This window comes from Pantherophis guttatus, chromosome 7 (genome assembly GCF_059756535.1).
Source record: "Pantherophis guttatus breed Tessera chromosome 7, ASM5975653v1, whole genome shotgun sequence".
Taxonomy (NCBI): Eukaryota; Metazoa; Chordata; class Lepidosauria; order Squamata; family Colubridae; genus Pantherophis; species Pantherophis guttatus.
The window spans coordinates 35,973,281-35,996,655 of record NC_142069.1 but is presented as its reverse complement, the minus strand read 5'-3'; the positions used below and the strand labels follow the sequence as shown (position 1 = coordinate 35,996,655).

The window sequence follows — 23,375 nt, the reverse complement described above, 5'->3', positions numbered from 1 at the left end:
TTAATGTGTTTTTACATTCCAGTTAAAACAATAGGCAATATACACTTCAGTGCCTGTTATCCATTACTGGTTTTAGATTTTTTTTACTTCCGCCTTTATTATTTTTATAAATAATTAAAGACAGTGAATATACTTAATATTTTGCCTTCTTCCTATTTTTCCAACAATAACTGAGGTGATATGGTCTGACAGGGTGACTGGCCTAAAGTCACCCAAATGGCTTCCATGCATAAGGCAGGACTAGAACTCACAGTTGCCTGGTTTTTAGACTGGCATCTTAATTATTAGACCAAACTGGCTCTCTGGTTCCAAAGTTATTTGCATTTTAATATCAAAGGAAGGCCATTGATTCTTATTAATTTAAAAGGAAGACTGGTCTATTTAGCTTGATAAAATAATACATTTAGGAAGTTATGGAGGTGACTAATCTACAAGATATTGTGCCTTATGAATTCCAGAAACATTTGTAGCTGGATTTATTTTTTGTTTCTATTTCAACACCATCATTTAGTTGGATTCTCTAAGATAGCTTACAAAAATTTAAAACTGTATGTAATATTTTGCTGCATTTGTATTACAGGTTTGGAGCATATCAACAGGTAAATTACTTCACTTGTATTTTTCTGCCACAACAAATGAAGGAGGATCAGCATATGGAGGCTGGGTGACAGGCCTTCATTTTTCTCCTGATGGTAAAGTGCTTGTTTCTTCTGGAGGATACATCAAGGTAAGCTCAATACAATTTTGTAAAAAGTGCAATTTCTATAATTATTATATAAGCTAAGAGTGCACAACTTTTTTGAGAGTCATTAAAAACCATCTCTTTGAAGTATATGATTGAATTAGGGAAAAATAAACTTATCTCTTGTGTATGTATCTTTAATTTAGAATTTTATGCAATAACGCTACAATTTGCCTATTCTATCCCATAGATTACAATTTGATGACAATTTAGAAGTACTTGTGTACCTTACCCAAAGCTCTCAGTTAAGAGATCTGTGTAATTCTAATATAGGAAGTAAATTTCAAGAAAATAATCATGCTTTAGGGCAGATTTTGAAATCTACATTTGTATAGGTAATATGAATCCTTGTGTTCTGAAATTTGAGTCTTATGAATACTGCTCTTTTTTCAAATGTGTAGCACAGCAAGAGGAGTATGCCACAGTTTGGTTGTGGTGTATTTATAGGTTATTGTCAGATTTTTATTTTTCTTAATTATAAATATATTTTCTTTTCCTTTTAGTGGTGGAATGTGGATACTAATCAATCCTTACAAACTTTCTACACAAATGGAACAAATCTCAAATCACTGCATGTGTCCCCTGATTTCAAAACATGTGTGACACTGGATAATCTAGGCATTCTTTATGTGCTACGGATTATGGAATAAATTTAAGTTGTAATCTCTTTTATATTTATAGTATTTTTGAGCCAGAAGTGAATCATTTCCTTATTTTTTTCTAACTTTCATGAAACTGTGATTTTTTTACTATACATGATACATTTGTAATTTCTTCCAAATCAGCACCTTTTTAAAAAAATATGTGGTTGATCAGAATGAAAATGCAGTTTTTGTTCTTTAATATATTTTGCTCTTGGAAGTTGCACTGAATATAATTACACTATACTTTGATCACCAGAAAGAGCAATATGTGATAATGCAGTCATTGATCTAATAGCAAATGTTTCTAAATCATAAGCACATTTGCCACTCCAAGATTTTGATTTTGATTTTTTTTTTACTATTGTAATTTTGTCTTGATGCCTTTGGATTGACAGGTGATGTCTTGATACACAATGTGAATAATTGAAAATATCCATGGCATAAAGTGCCTACTGGTATTGTCCTGTTTCAAAGATAATAATATAAGCGCACATGTTTCAGTCTTGTTCTTTGCTTAAAAACACAATACAATTTTCTAAAGATAATTTTTTTCCAAAAGTTTGGATGTTGGCTTAACATATTCCATTTTGAATCAGGCTAAAATGTCACTGACAGTTAATTGTATTAAAACTACAAAAAATGTATTGGGAAGAATATTTCACTTTTAAAGATAATGTATGATTAAGATTATTTTGCATTTTTCTTGTTTCCTTTTAAAAAATAAAGTATATTTGATTTTTTTTCCTAGCCTGTATTTCTTTTAGTTTTTGTCTATGAATATTTAAATAAAATTTATCTGCTAAAATGTTCTTCTTTAGATGACATATTTTCAAATAAGTTGTTTATTGTCCTTTAATACTAATTTGAGACAGATGATTAGGTGTACACAGGATACAAAATTGATAATTAAGTTGTTCTCTTGGGGTGCATATGTGCACAAATACAAATAACAACATGGAAAGTAAAGAGGGAGGAACTCATGTGATTGTTGTTGTGCTGATAGGCAGATTAGAAACTTCTGCTAGATTTCTAGTTGTCTCTTTTTAGCTCATTTTCTGAATGGAACCCAAAAGCTACCAAAAATATGCCTTGAAGAACAGGTAGGCACATTTCCTCCACCATATGGAGCACCAATTTGTCAAAAGCAGTTTGGCAGCTTGACTCTCAACACGCCTACTTTCAGTTGGATATCAGGCCAAGGCAATATTTTAACAGAGTCTTAAGATATTAACACCCAAACTGACATTGAGTCATTTGCAAACATCAGGTCTTTGAAACAGGTTGGCCAAGAATAAAATGCCCTTCCAGACAAAAATATCTAAATATCTCTTCAATCTAGGCGGGCCCAACAGACATAGTAAGAATTACTGTACAACTTAACCAGGTTGGAACAGGAGAAAAAAAGCTGAGATGCCCAAGCCCTGACATGAAGAAGGCCAGAAAAGGCCTGTGGCAATTGACGAAGTTCTCAGGGATTGGACTGTAGACTGAGTGGAAGAAGAGGTTGTAGAAGAATGGTCCTCACCTGCAATGAAAGGTTTGGATATTAAGCTGGTACTCATTAGTAACAGGCCCCCAAGGGGGGGTAAAGTAATGGCGAAAATGGACCGTGGTTTCGAGTGACAAGTATGAGTACCTATGTGTTAACTTGGGCCAGAGACAAACTAAGGATCCTGGCTATCATAAGGTTGGGATTTGAGTCCCTTGTTTTTTGATGGAGTTCTGTTGTCTGGTAAACTTGCATTCAGGGCAACTTGGGCTCTCAGTGTAATTTCTCCTGAGGTGCTTGGTTCATCCCAGATAGCAGCTTGGTTTCAATAAGATTTTTGAAGGATGAAACAGCAGAAGCCATACCTTGAGCACCAATATTTAAATATAAAAACTGAATCAGATTAAGTACAAGGCAGGGCTTATGTTCAAGTCTACTTTATGCCAATAAGGGAGGTGAAACATCTCTACTGCTCCCTTGTGTTGGTGAGCTGTTGGCCAAGTCTACCCTTGCCAACTTTCTTTTTGTTAGGATTTAGCATGTAGATCTCTACCAGGCCACTATAGCTAGTTTATATGACATTTCACCAATAATGTTCAAATCCATCAGTGTCTTGACTCTATAGGGGCAGGATTTGATGGGATGAGTGCTGAAATAGAAAACATTATATTTGAGACTTCTTTTAGCCTGTGGAGTAAAAAGGATACTTTGAAGTATGATCTCTGCTACCTCTGGGCTTGCTTCCTGTCCCTCTTGATTCATATGGTCTGGAAAAAGCATATTTGCTGGATCTGGAGGATAGTCTGCAGCTGTTTGTGAAATAGGTTATTACAAACTCTTCTCTATTTTTGACACTGTTGCCAATTTCCAGTCTTCTGTTTTGCTGGTAGAGTAAGAGGGTGCTGGAAAATCAACTTCAAAGTATTGTGGAAGAAATAAGATTTATCTGGCACATTTTCAATCTGGATTCAAGCATGAGTATGTGACTGAAACATCATTGGCTCTCCTGGTTGGACGTTTCCTGGAGCTTGGATGAGAGGAATGTTGCTGTCTGGAGCCCTATTAGAGCTATTGTCAGGCTTAAGTACCATAGCTCCAGTATCTTTCTGTACCATCTGTGAGAATTGTGAATTAGAGCACTCTTCTATAATGATTTTGCCTAGCATGCTAATAAATGAAGTTCTGTTGATGTTTCCAAGATCATGTACTTTATATAATACTTACATTAAATATATTATTGTATAATTCTTGCTTCCTTGATTATGCCTTGTGATGGTCACAGCAGCTACCTAAGTGGGAGGATCTCAAAACAGTGACCCATACTCTCATTGCTACTCATCCAGGTTACACAACATGTTTTCTATGAGTCTCCCTTTGAAAATAACCATGGCAGAAGCCCAGAAGGACTGGGGGAGAGTGCACAGGTGGAGCAGACTAACCCAGCAACAGGCAACCTTTCCTTTCAGCTTCCCAATTGAGTTTGTGGGGAAGCTGGCAAAAAAAGTCACAAAAGGCACTTGTAATTTTATGAGTGTTGGAACCTGGTTCATAAGTGCAAACCAATTGCCAAATGCCTAGATCATGATCATATGACTATGCAGATGCTGGGACAGCTGGAATGCCAAGGACTAGTTGTAACCACCATTTGTCCAGCACTGTTATAACTTTGAATGGTGCTGAACAAATAGTCATAGGTTGAGGACTACCTGTATTTGAAATACGTTCCCAAATCTATAATTTTTTTTCATGAACTCTTTACTTCAAAATTGAACCAAAGAAATACATATAGGCCCATATTCTAGCTTTATTCCTTCTTCCATTTTAACATCTCTCCTTCCATTGCTTTGTACTGAAACAGAATAAATTCCTAAAAACAAAAGCCTCTTTTTACTGTTAGGTTTTTTTTTATCATATTGCACTAAAAGTAGACAATATGAATTTCAGATTACACTGGCCATTAGACCATTATGTTTTCCATACTCCTTGTCATTTCAGAATGCCTGATGTTTAATATTATCCTTACTAAATTGTGAAAAAGCCAATGCTGACTGTACAACTTCAATTTATTTTGTGTGCTTTTGAAGGATATAAATAATGACCAAAATTACAAAATTTATAACTGGAAGCCCAAGCATATTTACAGAGAAGAATTTGTTGCAGTGAGGCTACTATTTGCTTGTTCCTATACAATGTTCCTTTGGGTACTATTTTCAATGTTTAATATCAGCCTACTACATACATATCAACAATGATAGGCAAAATATATACAAGGAACTAATTGGTTCAAGTATATTGTATTAAAAGGTTCTTTTGTCATCCAGTGCTATGATTAGGATCAACTAAACCATATACAATTTTCAGTTTTAAATCGAGTTTCATTATCAATTTTGCTAAAAATTCCATTGAGTGTAACTGAATTTTCAGTTAGATATGAAAGAAGAATAAAAAACATTGAAGTCAACCACACTATTCATAAATATCTCTATAATGATGTCCAAAATGATTCACAATTTGACTGGATAGAATATACATTTAAAATGCTGTTTTTCGCCTATGATCAATATTTTTACTGTAATTTATTCAGTTCCACTGAAATATACATAAATGTTATTGTACAAATACTCCACGAAGACATTAAAAAATTAAAATACTTGAAACAAAACTGTAAGCAAATTTCATTAAATTCCTTGTTAAGCCAGTGCTCAACAGGTTATTTTGTGGAAACAATGTATTACTTTGGATTTTTTTAAACTTTATTTAGGAAAAAAATCTTTTGAATTGAACTTTTTCATTAAAATCAGCTGCGACAGAAAATTTAATAAAAATTCCAGTTGGATTAAAACCATCTTTGAAACATTGATAAGCTTAAATGCATGGCTATAATAACTTGAAAAACTGTGTACAGTTGCATGTACCTTAGTGCAATTGCTGGCAGCTTTTATTTTATTCTTCCAAAGTACAAAGCATCCAGTTTATAGATGACACCACTGTTACCACTGTTGCAAACAGTACAGCAGCAGTTTAACTTCAAATTAAATCCAAATTCTCTTCATAATTAATGATTTTATCATAAATATTCACACTTTTTCATATAATTTTTCCTCTGTCACACAAAAATATTTAATACAAGGTGCATTTTCATGCATTATTATTAATTCCTCTTCTTAAAACCATTTATCAATCTTAACACACTGCTATATAGAACCTCTTTTCTCCAGATGATTAAATGGCATGTAGTTTACAAAAAACAGCAACTAACAAATGAAGGAAATTAATAACTTGCTATTATTATTTTTTAAACGTATTAAAACAAAAATTATAGAATTTTCATAATTTCTCAAATATTGTATTAAATAATCTGGGTCTATTTCAATGTTCAATTTGCCAAATAAGAAACCCAACTATAACTGAACATTGTATTACTAAGCAGCATTAATGTTAGAGACCTTTGTAAAAGTAGAACATTAAAATATGAAATCAAAGAAAGCACTGTGGCAAAGTCCTAAGAAAATTGCGTGCACGAAAACTATCTCCCACTCCTCTTGTGGGCTCTTTGAAAAGTCTTCATCCCATGTCATTCTTCTGTCAACGCTGCAGGAAGAACAATCACCAGAAATGACCAGCAGCCTTTATATTTATATATATATTTATTTATATATATTTATGTTTTTGCTAGTTTCAAGGCCACTCAGTGCAGTCTTCCTCTCTGTTAGATTGAAGAGTTGCTTATCATGGAAAGGCTGTGCTGTGACTGCTTTGAGTGCAAGGCACAACAAGAAATGATGAACAGTTCATTATCAGAAAATTGTAGTTTCATACTTGGTATTAATTCCTCTTTTAGCTTCTTGTCCTGGTTCTACAATCCATGGTAGATTGGCAAGAGTCTTTTGTTCAGTGGGATCTATCTGCTTTGAAACAAATAAACACAGGAATGCTTTATCTATTTAAATTACAGAATTTTAAAACTATGTTTAAAGTTTGTCTGGATTACCTGGATACCATATATTGGTTTTTACCTACTGATGGTCCAGTAGGACACTGATTGTTAATTTTCACTGCCCTCACAAAATTGTGTTGCTGGAATGAAACACATTACACTAAATCTGAAATTGTAGAATAACCTTACACCATGATGCAGCATGTGAAGCTTACAGATTTGAAAAGCAGGTTGGACTGCAAGACTCACATTCTCTTTTGACTTTGAAATTACTGTAAGTACATATATTCAAAATACAACTGTTTAGTCAATATCACAAAAAGCAGCAGGCAATCAGGAGGGCCAAGTATATACATCTCCTGCAATTTGAAAGAGGTACATATAAAACATAAATAGTGAACAGTGTTCCTCAGCTGGCTTGTAATGTATGCATTACAACATTTCTTGTGTTCAAATCATAAAATAAACTCCAACAATCATAAAACTACCAAAACATAAAGATTTTTTCATGAAAACTCACAAATACTTAAGATTCAATGTTGGCAAATTTTCCTGTGGCTGAAAGTAGTACAATATTTGTTGTAGTGAGCACATAATAAACTTAAATATCACATGTTTGATTCTTCCTGGATTTTGAGATGAAAAGAGGGATATCTAGGCTGCTAAAAGGAGACAGGGTTTTCCCATCCCTCCTATAAATTTTGTGATGGAGATAGAATTTGAATTCTTGTTTCCAATCATATGGACTTTTTAATACATTGAATCAAATATTTATATAGCTGTCCTCCTCCTCCTGCCTTTTTGCCAGGTAAGGATCTCCAGGTTTACCTAGGAATCATCCTTCGTGTTATTCCCACAACAGTCTGAGTGGAGTGATTGGAAAGTAAGGCATGAAAAACCACTCATACGTACAGTTTTAGCCTTCACATGGGGAGATACCAATCTGATCAGATTGGCCAACTATATTATCTCCTACTACTCCGGATTTTATTTATAAGATGCTCTGATTTTCATTTTGTTTTATTTTTATCTTTTTGTAACTGATATAACACCTATTATTGTAAATCATACACAATAAATGTTACAAATGGGTATAAGTGATACTAATAACTAGTAAGTATTAGGCATTAATTTCTCACAATTTGATCTTTATAATAACAGTTTAGGAAGTTAATTTTTCGTCAGTTGTCTAAAAAAATTTTCAGTTCCTCCCCAATCTACAGGTTGACGATGGATACTTTTTGGTTTGTTACAAATCTTCTATGAGTTTGGTCATGCCTCTTCATTTTACCCCTTCAGTCATAATAACTCTGAAAAATATGGCTATAGGGATCATGAATTCAATAATATCTGGAGAGATGCATCTACCGATCTATATTAAAACACCTGGGCGGCAAGCCAGAACAAAAAGTCAAGAGAACATTCTGAAAGAAAGCAACGGCAAAAAGGTTGCTAAGAAAACTACATGGATGCGTCCATGTAGTCATCAGGAGTTGAGCTTGAAGTGCCTTTCTTTTACTTTACTTACTGATCATTGAACCAAGAACAGCAGATATATTGAGGCATAATCTTATACTGGATATAATTATCAATTATTTGCTAAAGACTTTACAAGTAGTATGGTTAGAATTACCTTCAAGAATGTCTTTAATATCAAACTTCTGAAACTAAAATAAAAAATCTAGCTAGTTACAGTAAATGCATATTCGGAGTAAAATTTACAAACACGGGCCAAGAGCATTTATCACACATTGATATAAAGTTTCTTCTATATGGATTATGCTTCTTACTCACCACAGATTTTCGGATGCTAACACGTGGTTTTGGGATTGGCTTGGTAGGTTTATTATCAAAGCTTTCGGGAAGTGTTGAAGAATGGCCTCCTTTTCGAGCCTGAAGTGCCAGTTGATAAGCTACTTCAAATGCCTGTCCCAATGTGAGAATTATTTCATAGGCTAAATTCTGGAATAGCAACAAACAGCAGGATTAAGCTAATTAATATGAATGTAAGTTTAAAAGAAAATCTTAAATATAGGGTAGCTTTGACTAATTGTGAAAAGGCTATATTAATAGCTTTTTGCGCATGGGTGGTGTTTTATCATTTTCTACTACTGACACTTTAAAAAAAACAATGTAGAGACAACATACTTGATTTCTTCCCTCACCTACAATAAATTGAACATTTAAATGTAAATATTCAATCACTGTCTGTAGGAAGATAATGGGTGTAGGGCATACTGAATACACAGAATTCTGCAAACAATACTGTATTTACCTGGAAGGAACAAGACTTCTTTCTGAATTCTAAATGCACCCTCCTCCATGAAGAGTACATGGGAAAAAATTAGAAACTTAACAATTCTGTGCAATATCAGCTCCACCAGCTTTTCAATGTAGTACTGCCAATTCTGTCTAAAAGCAACTCTGGCGAACACTCTTGCACCAATGTGAATGTGTCTGTCTATGCGTCATTCACATATGCATATACATGTATGAGTATACTGTATCTGCCAGAAGCTACACTGTAATAATAGGTAAGGCCAGAACCAACAAATATATTGTCTTTAAAATTAATTGTTGCATTTATAAAATTAATACTGTCATAATCAGAAACTCACAAGTATACACCACATTCCCCTTCCTGATTCCAGCAGAAATTGTAAAGACAAAGGGATAAGGGACAATATGGAGAGGGAGGGAAAATTGCATTGGGAAGGGGAAAGGAAGGGAAGGGAAGGAAAAAGGAAACAGAACAAAACTAAATGGAGAGAAAGTGAGGGGAAGAGCTGAAGTATAAACATGGTTTCTCTCATTTCTTTCCAGTTTAATTACTTCTTCCCAGTTACTTCTTTATTTTCAATAGCATCTTCTATTACCAGTTAATGGCAGATAATTCCCTCCTAATTATTTGGTAAGTAAAAAGGGAAGAGAAACTCATGTTCCTATTTATTTATACTTATTATCACTTTAAGAACAGTACTGTGAGCTTAAACAATCTATTTTACTTGGTCACGTCGATTGAAATCACCATGTGTTCATTTTTATAGGTTACTGCATAACATAAAACATAATAATCCACATTGAAATGCAGACAATAACAGAATGATAAAAGATTTGATGTTTTGTAAACTTTCAATCCTTTACACAGATAGCAACTGTACATTGGCTTACTTCATCAGAATCTTAAAATACTCATAAATCCATTCATAAATGCTGACCTCACACTGGCCATGAAATGGGAGATCTGCCTTCTTGAAACTTCCATTATTTGTAAACCAGTAATACTTCCAAATGAAACTTTTAAAGATATTTTTGCAAATTGGATTAATCTTGCAACAAGAGACAGCAATTGTTTTTACAATTTATCTTTTATCACTGTCCAATCATTAACATCAGGGAATGAAACAAGCAGACTCCATAAATTAGTTATTAAAACTATCTACTAAAATGTAGGTTTGCTTATTTATCTGTTAATTTAATAACTTTTCTCTTGTCCTTCTGAGGTAAACCAGATAGGAATCACAACCAGGTGAGCAAATTCTACTTTATTGTAAAGCTACACTGTAAGAATCTTGTAAGTCTGAAAATACAATTCTTCCTTCTTCCCTCAGTCTCCTTTATAGCCCAAGAACCTAAGGAGGGTCTCTTCTGAGCCTCTTCTCCCATCCACATAGTTGCAGGCTATGCTGTCTCTTATCTAATTGTTCTCTTGGTAGCATATCTTTGCCCAGTCTCCCAAGTCTTTCCCACATAATGTTACACATCTTAATGTGAAAACGATCATATGTAGTATCCCTGCCTCTACTTGTTCCCTACAATAAAACGACAGATTGAGCTGAATAAGTGACTAACCAAACTTATCCACTAAATTTCCAAGCTGAAGGATTCTTGAACCTTAATCATCCAGATTTCTTATTTTGGTATGTTTGACAGATTTTTAAGAAGAAACTATGCAACAGCAAACTTGCCTACTAGTCTTGTAATATTTATTTTGCTAGTGATTATAAAATTGTACATTGTTAAATAGTATTTGCATTTCGTTCTCAGCCAGTTGTGATAGACAAGGTTTACAAATATTGATGTAGGTGGTATATATTTGTATGTATTTTATTGGCATTTTTATTCAGCCAATTATGAAGTTTATTCTGCGGAATTACACATGATTTGTTGGAATGTGATGATCCATTCTGGCAACATACTACTTAAAATATTATTTGACATATTCATGTACTGATTATTGGATTAAAATGTTCTACAGCAGCCTGGAAGTGAAGAATAAACTTGAAAATTCAGCGGGAAGTCTGACTACAGTATAATGTTGGGGGAACCATAACAAATCATTCTAAATGTTTCAAGCCGACATTCTATGAGCTTCTAAAGCTCATGCTTTTCAGATCACAATCCACAACACTAGCAGTTATTTTAATTAAACTAAACATCTGAAATTGTAACATCCTCTGAAATTCCAAAGTTTCTATCTATAGTGTGATAAAAAGATATATATATTAAAAATCAATAGTTCATTTTACTGTTGGAATTTAATTCCAAATATATGTCTGCATTATAAGGCTGCAATTCTTACAACAGAAACACATCTGAAATGATAGCTTATATGCTTTAGATCAGATTGGTAAATGCAATATTAACAAAACTCATTTTTCAAGTTTTAGGCACACTGAAAATTTGCCCACAGCACACAGGAATACTAATAAAAACCCAGCATTTTAATTCACAAATTATTTGATAGCCAGTGATAAACAGCACTATTGCAAAGATAAAAATTCACATTTTATCAGCATTTAAGGAATATAGTTATGGCAAATTTCACTGGGTTTAAGCTGAGATACAAGTCTTAAAAGGCTTAGAATGCTTACCTCACAGAAAATATTGCTTTATCCTTTTTTGTCAATACACTAAAATTTTGAACTAATCATTATTTGTCCCAGAATACAGCACTATATGCTTGGATAGACTGAATTTATGGAGCTTTGTGAACCATATGCAGAACTGGTGGTTACTAGTTGCTCATTGCAATTGACAATAACTCTTAACTCCCAGTTATTTTGTCATGAAGAAGCAGCAAATTAGTTACAGGATAAACCACTTGGCAAGAAGGTCTGAGAGGTTGCAGATTCTGCTTCCGCTTAGAGCCCAACCTAATCATAACCCAACCAGAGAAGTAATAGCAGCTTTAGACAGCTTCTTCCTTATCCTGTACCCGATAAAATTCGTGGTTTGAAATGTCAGTGAGCCCAATAAAATCCAGCCCTATGTTTATATGTGTTACATTATGTTTTCTTTTAAGTTTTTCTCAAACCGTATCATTAAAATATAATTTTTCAAAATTTTCAAAAATATTATATAAACTGGCTATTCAGGCAAGTACACGCATGAAAATCTTATTCAAGATATTCTGCCTATGCATAAAAATCCTCAGTTGGATTATTTCACTTGTACGGAATCGTATGTAAACAGCAATAGTCAGCAAAGTTTCTTCAACATGTGTCCATAAATTTCTAACCACAGTGATTCTAGAAGGATGACTTGTTGCATAGAACAGCGTTTCCCAATTTTTGTGTCTTGGCAGACCAGCGGCGGCAGCAGTGGTATGAGAGGGGAGAGGGGATCATCTTGTGTGCCTGTGCACTGCTTCACAAATGCAATTTACACACTTGCCCACCTCTTCCGCAGCCGAAGGGTTGCAGCCAAGCACAGGGCCAGTGGGCCGCAGGTTGGGGACCTGTGGCATAGAAGTACGTAAGAAAAATAGCTTGTATCATGCCTGTGCCAGGCAGACCGAATGGCCTGTTCAGTTGCATTTATTTGGGTAATGAGTTCTGAGAGCTTCAGACAAAGCCTGATTACTTTTAAAATTTCAGTTAATGACTAAAGCATAGAGGAAAGAGAGAGGAGCTATCTGAATATTAAACTAGCAAAAATTACATAAAATATTCTTTGTAAAACTGGAGCTTTAAAATTATTCCTCATATGCTCAGATTTTATTCTAGGAGATTCACAGCTAAGACAGACAGGCAGATATTCCTACCCTCCTTTATTATGGGAAGCAGTAACTCATAATAAAGAAAGGTGTTCAAATATTCCTTGTCTAATTTTTAAATATTTATTGGAAAAACATATTTTGAGGAACCTGAAGTTCATGGCACACTTGTCCTGCAAATATTCTGTCTATATTTAATTAAATTTGTCCAACACAACTATCCAGGAAGACTTTAATGCAATATTTTATAATGCATTCATCTTTTCTCATTATTGACAGTTTATAGCACTGGCTCTGCCTGATGGAAAATAGATTTCTAAAACATTAAAATATAAATTTGAATTCTCAAGATATGTATCCTGATAGATTCAACTTACTACTATTATATGGGAAAAATAAATGACGACATGTTGTCTTAACACAATCATTAGGCAAAAAAACCATTTTGTACAACATCTATTTTATGAGAGTATCAATTTTCTTTAACAAGGCTTTCTCATGTTCATAACATCACATTAGTACATATTTCTAAGTATAAAGACTCAAATATGCATTACCTTAATAAATCCAGCAATCCTTCCCTAATCCAATAATTTACCAGACCAACATAGGGATTAACAGCATACTAACATTAGAACAGATGTGACTGACATTTTTAGCTTATTTTTGTTACTGGGATGGCAGTATGCCTGGGAACAGAAATAGTTCACTTTTTGGAGTCCTTAAGCTACATATGCACACACACACACACAGAGAGAGAGAGAGAGAGAGAGAGAGAGAGAGAGACATTCACAAAAACAAAACCACAAAGCTTAATTTTATTCATTTTGGCATGATTCTGGGTCATTTTTAGAAATATATGAGGAAGGATAGAGAGAGATGTGCATTTTCTAGAAAGAAATAAAACTTTTTTTTTTCTATGCACATTTGTCTCAATTTCCCTAATATGCATTACCGTAGCATTTGGGGTACACTATTTGATCTAAAAAATATTGCATTTAGTCTATTTTATGAATTTTCAACCTTTACATAGAAATAAACTAAAAGCATCAATACGTAGAGAAAAAAATTTATTGGAATGTTAGAAACAAACATTGAGCAGTAAAGTAGAACAATAGAGATGACACTTCATATGATGGGCAAATTAGGTCATAATGTTCCTTCCAGAAATGGTTTCCAGTCACATCAGGAGGCTCGCTGCCTGCAAATATAGTTCTAGCCATTGTCTTGTCTATTTTTCCTTGATCTTCTTTTAACATTTTTTCAATAAAGATCAATTGACCATCTTGACATGAACTTAAAATGGATAGTACATCCATGGATAGTACATCTGGTGATTAATCTTTGAAGTTCAAGATTTCTGAAATTATTACTTGCGTTACCAAGTTCCTGCAATAAAGCAAAGGGATTAATATTTTTATCTGTTTCTTCCCTCCATTAGAATTATTTGAAGAAAAAAATAGCTGCAGTAAGCAAGCTTTGTTTCTATGTTTTACATCAAGAAAACACTGTACATCACAATCTACACCAGATAACTCATCTAGAGTATGAGATTTTTATATAATCTCTTTGTTCAACTCTATGGTCAAATGTAACAAGGGAATCCATGCTATTGCCAGCCAGAAAAAAAACTTTGGATTAAGACTTAACTTTATATAATCTAATTAATTTCTCATTTGCTTTTTAAAATCATTTTGTAAGTCATAAGTGCTGGGACCACTGCTTAGTCAAATCAAATATTAATTAAAATAACGTAGCAAATATCAGTCAATATACTTACATAGGATTCTTGATGTAGGCTTCTTTCAGATGATTTTTCTTCGTCCCATTATTTTATTAGCTTTTCAGAAACAAAAATGATGTGTGTTCTTTTACAAAAGTTTCTGCATTATCTTAAATCCTTCTTCATCCTTGTAATATTATTAGAATATTCTTCTGGGCAATCTTCTTCTTACCTGAAATAGTTTCTTCATAACAATGCCATACATTTATTGTTGTGTGAGATTCAGGCCTGAGGTGGGGATTACCAGCACATGTCCCTTTCAAGGATACCCATTACCCAGGGTAATAACTGAGTTGCCAAGATCAAGAGAGGACACATGTGAAGCGGCCTTTGGCCTGCAGGAAGTTCATACTTTGTCCACATGGATGCTAAAGAAGAACAAGAGTTACTTGTCTCTTGATTTTTCTGTAGCTTCTCTAGCTGATTACTTCTAAGCCATTCCAGTCATTGGAACCAGAAATCCCTGCTGCTGTTGCTTTTTGATTTATTTTAGAATGAACACCTGTGAGGCAAGTATCGTACAATTGTGAAGCTGCTAAATTTACCTGAAAAACTTTGACCTGGAAAACTTACATCTCTGATTAAGAATGAGATTATTTACCATCAAAAGGCCCCCATCCTTACAATTACAATTTAAAGGGAGGGCTAATCTAACATTTGTCCATTTGATGCAGAGGTGAAATGTAAAATTTGTTACTACTGGTTCTGTAAGCGTGGCTTGGTGGGGGGGTAATGTGACTGGGTGGGGGTGGCCAACTTTTTTTTTTTAACTTTTAAAAGCATTTATTCTATAGCCTCTTCGGCTGAAGAGGTTGCAGAAAAAAATGCTTTTAAAAGCCTCTGATGATCAGGCAACTCAGCTGGGATCGTCAGAGGCTTTTAAAAATGCTTTTGAAAGCCTCTGACCATCCTAGCTGAGTTGCCTGATCATCAGAAGCTTTTTTTTCTTTTAAAAGCATTTTTTCTACAGCCTCTTCGGCCAAAGAGGTTGCAGAAAAAAATGCTTTTAAAAGCCTCTGACAATCAGGCAACTCAGCTGGGATCGTCAGAGGCTTTTAAAAGCATTTTTTTCTACAGCTTCTTCGGCTGAAGAGGTTGCAGAAAAAATGCTTTTAAAAGCCTCTGATGATCCCAGCTGAGCCGCACGATCATCAGAGGCTTTTTTTTTACTTTTAAAAGCATTTTTTCGGCCGAAGAGGTTGTAGAAGAAATGCTTTCAAAAGTAAAAAAAAAAAGCCTCTGATGATCACGCAGCTCAGCTGGGCATGGGGGTGCACGCAGGGATTTTGCTACTGGTTCTCTGAACCACCTGCCGCCATCGCTACCAGATCGGGCAATCCAGTCCGAACCGGGAGCATTTCACCCCTAATTTGATGATTAGCAAACATCATCTGTGTAAAGTGTTGAGGTACCAGAAGACTATGCAGCTCAGATATTTCCACCATCCCTATAATAGAATGCACATGGTTCCCCTGATCATGTTTTCAAGTTTTCAAATTTCTAGTTTTATATATTCAATTTTCTTTGAGAGAATGGAGGCTCTGTACACAGACTAGTGCTATGCACTTCATTTAAACCCATTACTTAAAGTTTTGAAGTGTTGTGGTGGTATATGGAAATGACCTTGGGAGACAGGAGGAAAACCCATAGCCTAGGCAACAGTCTGATTAGAGACAGCTCAGTCGATAATTGAAGGAAAATCAGGGAAGCATTTCAAAAGGGGTCCTCTCTAGTTTTCCAGAGATTAAAAAGAGACAAAGGGAGAAATGCTTTCAGACTTGCAAGTTTTTGTTTGTTGTTACCTTACAATAAAGATAATGCTGATAGTCCAGGTAGTGCTTCTTCTTTGGACTACCTCAAAGGAATAACAAGTTCCATATATTATAAAGGACTCAGTGCAATGGTTTTAAGGCCTTTTCTCTGTTGTCTGACCCTCTAGGTCAGAGAGAGTCAAACTCAAGGCCCGCAGGTTGGATCCAGTCTGTGGGGTGCTTAGATCTGGCCTGCGGGGCCACCCTGGAAACAGCGAAGGGCCAGCCCATTGTGCCTCTGTCAGCAAAATCTGAGCTTTGGAAGGCGACACACAGCCCTCTCCAGCTCCATTTTCACTGGCAGAACGCTTGGGCCACCAAGGTGCACCCAACTCAAGTGACATTGAGCTGGCCATGCTCCCCAAGCCCCTCGAGATCAAACACAACCCTGATGTGGCCCTCAATGAAATTGAGTTTGACATCCCTACTCTAGGTGCACAGGACTGTAATTGCAGATGTGTACACATTTTGCTGCATGATTCATGACAAAATACCTCAGTCTGCTATGGAATCTGCTGTCCCAATATATAGCAATGTCTGCATTTGCTTCAAGGGAGATTAATGGTGCATATGGCTCACTAGATGTTGATTGAATGTTATTTCTAATATCAGAAGCAGTATGCTTTATACAACATTAGTTATTGGGAAAATATTATGTTCACTTTGTACTTTGAACTTTCATGAGCATCTAGATGGTCATTTGAAAATATAGGTGTTTAAACTCCCTAACTTTTTATTAGCCTCTTGCTTTCATGGGATAGTTGCAATATATTACTTTTTTAAAAAGCACTTAGTTGTAACATCACAATGATATGAATCATTTATATTAAATTTTAAATAGTGGTTGTTATGTAATTTACTCATCGGTACCAGAACTGTTCTACAGCAACCTTCTTCATAACTGAAATTATACAGGAAATGTCATGGTTTGTTAGCTATTACATAGAAAAAAAATTATAGACCAACCACATCAAAGGCTGTGAACACATGACAGTAATGGTGATTTGTCTTCAAGTCTTTTGTAATATAAGCAAATGTTGAGAGGTCTTCGGGGTCTTGTGCGGCACAGGAAATGTTACGAATCTCATGTTCAGCAATAATATTCTAAATGTAAAGAAAAGAAATAATTGTATATATTTAATGATCCAATCTGGTTCCCAATATTTTATAATACTTAGGTTTTACATTGTTGCTAATACAAATAAAATGATAAGCAAGCGATGTAGCTGTATTTAAATTCAGCAATAAGCAAAATGTGTTGTTTCCTTTGGTGTTCTGTGATTCTAAACATTTAATTTTATAGCTGAATTCATTAAATCATTATTCCTCTCTCAACTGATATTGAAAGTTAAAATATCTTTAAAAATAGTAAGATATTGTAGAAATATCTATTAAAAAAGATTTTATTTGCATATTAGTTACTGAACATGAAGTTTTAACCTGTTCTAATGATACTGACAATAGAAAGGATGTGGTAGATAATTACTGATTACTGATGGTATAAGAAAAAACAGCATTATATTACAGATGTTACTAGTTGTTAATATGCAAATAGAATTCATGTACCAATTTAGTGATTAATATTTAATTCCTCTATTAGATAAAAGTCAAAATGTATTAGTTCATAAATATATTCTGTTATCAGAATAAATGATACAAAATCTTTCTTTAGACTTTCTTTTTTAAATTTAGGAATCAGTAAATGGAATATATAAAATGCTATAGAAGTTAATTTATGGTGCCAGACATACATATTTAACAGGAGTGTGAAGACAATTTACTGAACCATATAAACTTAGTGATACTATCCAGATTACTGTAACATAAATAGTTATTTATTTTATTACTTTATTCATGAAATTTATATACCACCTCAATCCAATAGGACTCTTGATGGTTTGCAACATGCATTAGAAAATATAAACCAATATAAATAAAACTGAATCTGGCATCAAAGGATCTGCATAACCACTCCAGTTTTATTAATATTAATATATATATATATATATATATATATATATATATATATATATATATATATATATCTTTATTATATCCATTTTATGAGTATTTTTCATAAAAATATGCACTTATTTCATTAAAGCTAAGTAACTATTATTCTACATATATTTTGCCTACAAAAAAATCACAATCACATTAATAAGCTTTAATTTTAAAATTCTTTAAACTAACATTTTAATTAAAATTACTTAATTCTATGCTATGTTGGCAAAACAGTATTTCAGGGTTTTTTTATTCCTTCTATTGCTACTTTCAAAACTGTTGGATTAAAACAGTATGGATTGCTATTATGTTTACACTGAATATAATATATTTCTGCAAATGAAACCATAATTTTTGCCTAAATTAGCAATACTGTTAAGAAAAAGTCTTCAATATTCTCAGAAGGGAATTAGAAGTATTTGTGCCAAAACCAGAAACTGGAATAGCTTAATAAGCTTTGTCATGTTTAATGTACATTTCCAACTTAGTTCTATTTCACTGAAAGATCTGTTAAAATTTGAATTCTTTAGTTCAAATCCCCTCTCTTCCCCCTAAAAGCATGGAACTCATAAATCTAGTTTTGATTTAATATAAGTAAAAATAACTAAACTATGATTTAGAACTGTAAATGTAGTCCTTTTTTTTCTTTTCCTTTTGTTTTTACTGTTATATGCTACCTAGCGCTCTTTAGAACCAAAGCAAGTTAAGAGGCAATTTCCCAATTTGCTTTGATTCTCAGGAACTTGGGGAAGTTTTTATGCTCAAAACAGAAAAAAAAATAGACTTAAATTTGAAGATTGAATAATTGTGTAGTATAGAAATGGTTTGTAATAACAAAACATGGAGGCCATAAATATAGTAAGCATTTTATTGTACTGAGAAAAGTCAGGAGTCTCTTTTTTCTCTTTTTTTCTTTTCTTTTTATTCTGCCTCTCCCTTTTCTCCTGTTGTTTAATCTTTATTTTCATTTTCATGTACTTTATATTATATTATAAGAAACTTCAATAAAGAGAACCAAAGCTAGTTAAATAAATGAATAAAATATGCAGTCTACTTTTACTAAAAAGCAGAGAAAATCATTGTCCTTTCATTAACGCCCCATAGTTAATCATCTTTGTGTCTAATGTTGCAACAGAGCAATACACGTGCTTAGTTTCAAATGGAATTTATGGTGCTGGCCTACACCTATGTATGAGCTATATGGATTCTTAGGGACTGCCATTCCCCAATAGTTTCTGCTATTCTGGAGGGCCTTTGGAGTGCAATGGCTAGTTTTTAATGCCAGTTTGATCATAAAAGAACATAAAGTGGAAAATGCAATCAAAGCCATGTTAAAAGAAAATATACAGTACACCAGTCTGCAATGAACTGTGGACCAAATGGCTGTGCACCTAGCCATTTATCCTTCCTTCTGTATATCTATTGGATTACTGCTATAATCATGCCACTCTTCCCTGTTTCTCAGGTGATTCCCAGAGGCATCATGAATTTTAAAAGAATAGATGATTTGCCTTCTTTGAAATTACAATGAGGACTCCTAAAAAAATCTTATTTTCCTCAAGGTAATATAAAATATTCAATTATGAAAGGAAAGAAATAATTAAAGAGCTGCAATAAGCTCCGTTTGTACTTAAGTTGGAAATGTATGTAAAAATTGTGATTATTTCAAGGAAACAGACATAGACACAAGCAGGTTCATGAAATTTCAATACCTTATGCATCTTATTTTGAAGCTGGCCCGGATAGTATGTATTAAAAAAGAAATAGTATTGGACAGTAAAATTATCACTTGGATGAGACAATATTCACTGATCAAATATACATAAAATGGACAAAGCCAAATGTTTATCTTAAGCCAAACTGCTGCAACATTAGTCAACTTGTGAATAGACCATTATCGTTTGAGGTTAAAACATGACAAAAATCATCAATATAGTTTGTTAACTAAATATGAATATCTTTGCTTATGTCTGATAGTTTAGACATTCTTATAACAATGAAAAGTTTAACCTGTGATTTTAATTAGACAGCTACATCACAAAGGGGAATATAAACAAAACAAAAATAAAACAAATGAAAAGGGCGTAGACATAATTATTGGTACTGACCATTTTCAATTGTTCTATAGTATGTTCAATCATACATGAAAAGCAAAGTGTTTGGACTATGAAATAAAGCATGGCTGATTGCCATTTACTTATGTCCATTTCAACTTATTTCATGGCTAATTGGGATTCTTTGGGAAAGTGGAGGGGTATCTGTAGTTTTGGCTGCATTGGTGTGTGTGTGTGTGTGTGTGTGTGCGCGCGCGCGCATTTAAGTTAGATAGTTTCTCTTTAAAAAAAGTCCTCTACTAAAGTCCTATGATAGAATGTACTGTCGTGCACAATGATTGTTGGTAGATTTGAAAAATATACTAGCAAGGAATTGTCAGTGACAGAAAGTAATTCTGGATTTGTCCTGACCATTTTGATTTTGATTTTGTATTGAATGACACAAATACTTACATTATTCTACCTTTAATACAAAATTCACTGCCTATGAGAGAACGCATTCTCTCATTAATATTGATATAACAGTATCTTTGTAACTCAGGCTATGATTTCATGCATCTGATGAAAGCATCATAGCTTATCAAAGCTTCACCTAGAATAAACTTGATCATTTTCAAAATGTAATGAGAATCATTTGCTGTTGAAAGGCATGGAGAGCAGCTATTTGCAACTACTTAAAATGAAATAAGAAATGATATCTACCTTATTTGTTGCATCAATAAATTTTACTCCTTTGTAGGAGACAGATAGAACAATAGTAGGAACTTTCTTCATTTGTTCGGTAGACTTCTGAAATTAAAAACAAATGTAAAAATGATTGGGGAACTCTGTTATTTCATTTCTTCTCGTCAAGATAAATAATACATTACCTGCTATGGTTGTGCAGTGCTTCATTCAAAAGACAGAAAATGTTTCAGAGCAAATAGACAAGTATTGTGGTAGCTATCTGCAACAAACAAAACCAAATCTGCCTTTTGTTGTGATTATGGGGCAGATGTGAAAGGCAGCCATACAATTCCCTCCAAAAGACATGGCTGCTTTCAGGAACTGCAAACAAGTACTACTTTTGAACCTCTGTTCATTCAAAGCGCTTGCTTTCTGTGCATCTGAAGCACTGCACACCTATGATCTGTTGTAGCTATACGAAAATAGTCGAAGTATACCCACCAGATGCTAGAGGGAAAAATTTATTTTACTTTTAATTTATTTAAAAGTGTGCGTGGAGGAGGTCTCCTTTCATGCAAGAAGATAATACACAACTGAATGTATTTGCCCTAATTCTGTTAACAGCTGTTAACAGCAAGAATATTTGAACAAGAAAGTAAGAGTTATTATTGAATCAACATATTCTATTTTGTGCTTACATTAAAATGTTTGATTTCTAGATCTGCAAAGTTTACTATTTTGAAATTAATTTTTTGCTGGGACATCTGGCAAAATGCAATTATTTGCCATTTAACAATTTATGATAAATGTATGATAAATAAAAAGCATTTAAGAAGAGATTCAGACAACCATTTGTCTGAAATGGTATAGGATTTCTTGCTTGAGCAAGGGATTGGACTAGACCTCCAAGGTCCCTTCCAACTCTGTTATTCATGCCTTTAAATATATTTATTTTAGCAGAATAAGCACCTGATAGTGAAATTTCTAAGAAAGAAGCCTTTTGGTGTAAAGTCTGACAGGTGTTGGGAGGGTTCTCCATTATCATTTATATCAGTCTTTTCCTATTATTACAAAACAATGTTATACCTGACGAAAAGAGGGGCATTTCAGATTTATGCTTTGTGTCACTTTTACTGTTAAAAAAGATCATTTTCACAGCACCACCATTCAGCAATGATCTTCAAGGATAGGCTTCACTATCTCTGGGTGGACTTCACCCATGAAAGAAAATTAGTTTAAAACAGGGCTGTCAAATTCATGCCCCACAGGCTAGATGTGTCATGTGCTGGCCACGCCCACCTCGGTTTAGCAACAGGAGAAAAAGTCGTGATACATCATGTCATGACAACGTAATGGCGCATGTTTGGCACCCCTGGTCTAAAACATTCCATGACTCCTGGTCAGCTTTCTAGGTTACATATTTAATGGAGTACAATACAAAATATTATTACTGATCCTTTTATACAAAACAATGAAGAATCATGGAAATCTATAGGGAGAGCATTATAGATAGTTTTATATAGATGGATTATATAAGAATTTCTATAGATGAAAGTAAATTTTGTTTTTTGTTTAAAATATTTATAATTTACCTAATTAAGGCATTGCAAAATAACTATCTAAAAATGAGTAAACAATCATTCATCAGGTCAAGAAAATGATGTTAATATATAAGCACAACTACTTATCTCATCCCAGATACTTCTGAAACAGAACTCCAGCAACCTCAGCTCACATAACCGACCCTAACTTCATTCTTGAATCATTGGTTGAAACTCTTAAATGATTTGCAAGCATTCATGCTTACCAGCATGTAAGAGCAAAGACTGAAGGAAAACATCATTAGTAATTACAATTTCCCCTGATAGAAAAGCTCCTGGCTGTGGAAGTGAATCAGATATTGGAAAAATGAGTAAGTTTATCCAAGAGGAAAAGCTTACATGTCCAGAAGCCAGTGCTTCAAATACAAGATTCTCTTTGGTGGAACTAAGCAGGTCAGACTTCTCTTGGGATAATACGTTTGGTGCATTATTAAAAGGAAAAGAAGATCATGTTCATTGGCATGTTGAGTTGGATAATAAAACATTCAATTCTGCATTACTCAAGGAAGATGAGATAATGAAACAGCCTATCAATCAGCATCCTCAGTGAAAGGATGTACTCTTGAAATGATGATATCCCAGCTCTCAAGGTTGAGTTCTTAAGGTAATTTCCTCTTGCTGAACTTTCCTCACATATCTCATTCAT

General features: G+C 33.9%; 2 protein-coding genes across 26 annotated transcripts in view; one reads left to right on the top strand and one right to left on the bottom strand.

Annotated features, from left to right (window-relative positions):
- Positions 1 to 2,126, top strand: part of APAF1 (apoptotic peptidase activating factor 1) — a 48,726-nt gene extending 46,600 nt beyond the window's left edge. For both annotated transcript variants that reach the window (XM_034403785.3, XM_034403786.3), the window contains exons 26-27: positions 581 to 727; positions 1,246 to 2,126. In XM_034403785.3, the coding sequence (XP_034259676.1) occupies positions 581 to 727; positions 1,246 to 1,392 (294 nt within the window). In that variant the 3' untranslated portion in view covers positions 1,393 to 2,126. The remainder of the gene's footprint in view (positions 1 to 580; positions 728 to 1,245) is intronic.
- A 4,397-nt stretch (positions 2,127 to 6,523) lies between these two features.
- The window catches only part of ANKS1B (ankyrin repeat and sterile alpha motif domain containing 1B), a 301,097-nt gene continuing 284,245 nt past the window's right edge, over positions 6,524 to 23,375 (bottom strand). For 10 of the 24 annotated variants that reach the window (XM_034402922.3, XM_034402924.3, XM_034402930.3 and 7 more), the window contains 5 exons: positions 21,165 to 21,251; positions 20,121 to 20,141; positions 17,371 to 17,508; positions 8,607 to 8,774; positions 6,524 to 6,783 (listed from right to left, as the gene is read on the bottom strand). In XM_034402922.3, coding sequence (XP_034258813.2) covers positions 6,673 to 6,783; positions 8,607 to 8,774; positions 17,371 to 17,508; positions 20,121 to 20,141; positions 21,165 to 21,251 — 525 coding nt within the window. In that variant the 3' untranslated portion in view covers positions 6,524 to 6,672. The remainder of the gene's footprint in view (positions 6,784 to 8,606; positions 8,775 to 17,370; positions 17,509 to 20,120; positions 20,142 to 21,164; positions 21,252 to 23,375) is intronic. The other 14 variants (XM_034402926.3, XM_087873956.1, XM_034402931.3 and 11 more) reach the window with 3 other exon arrangements.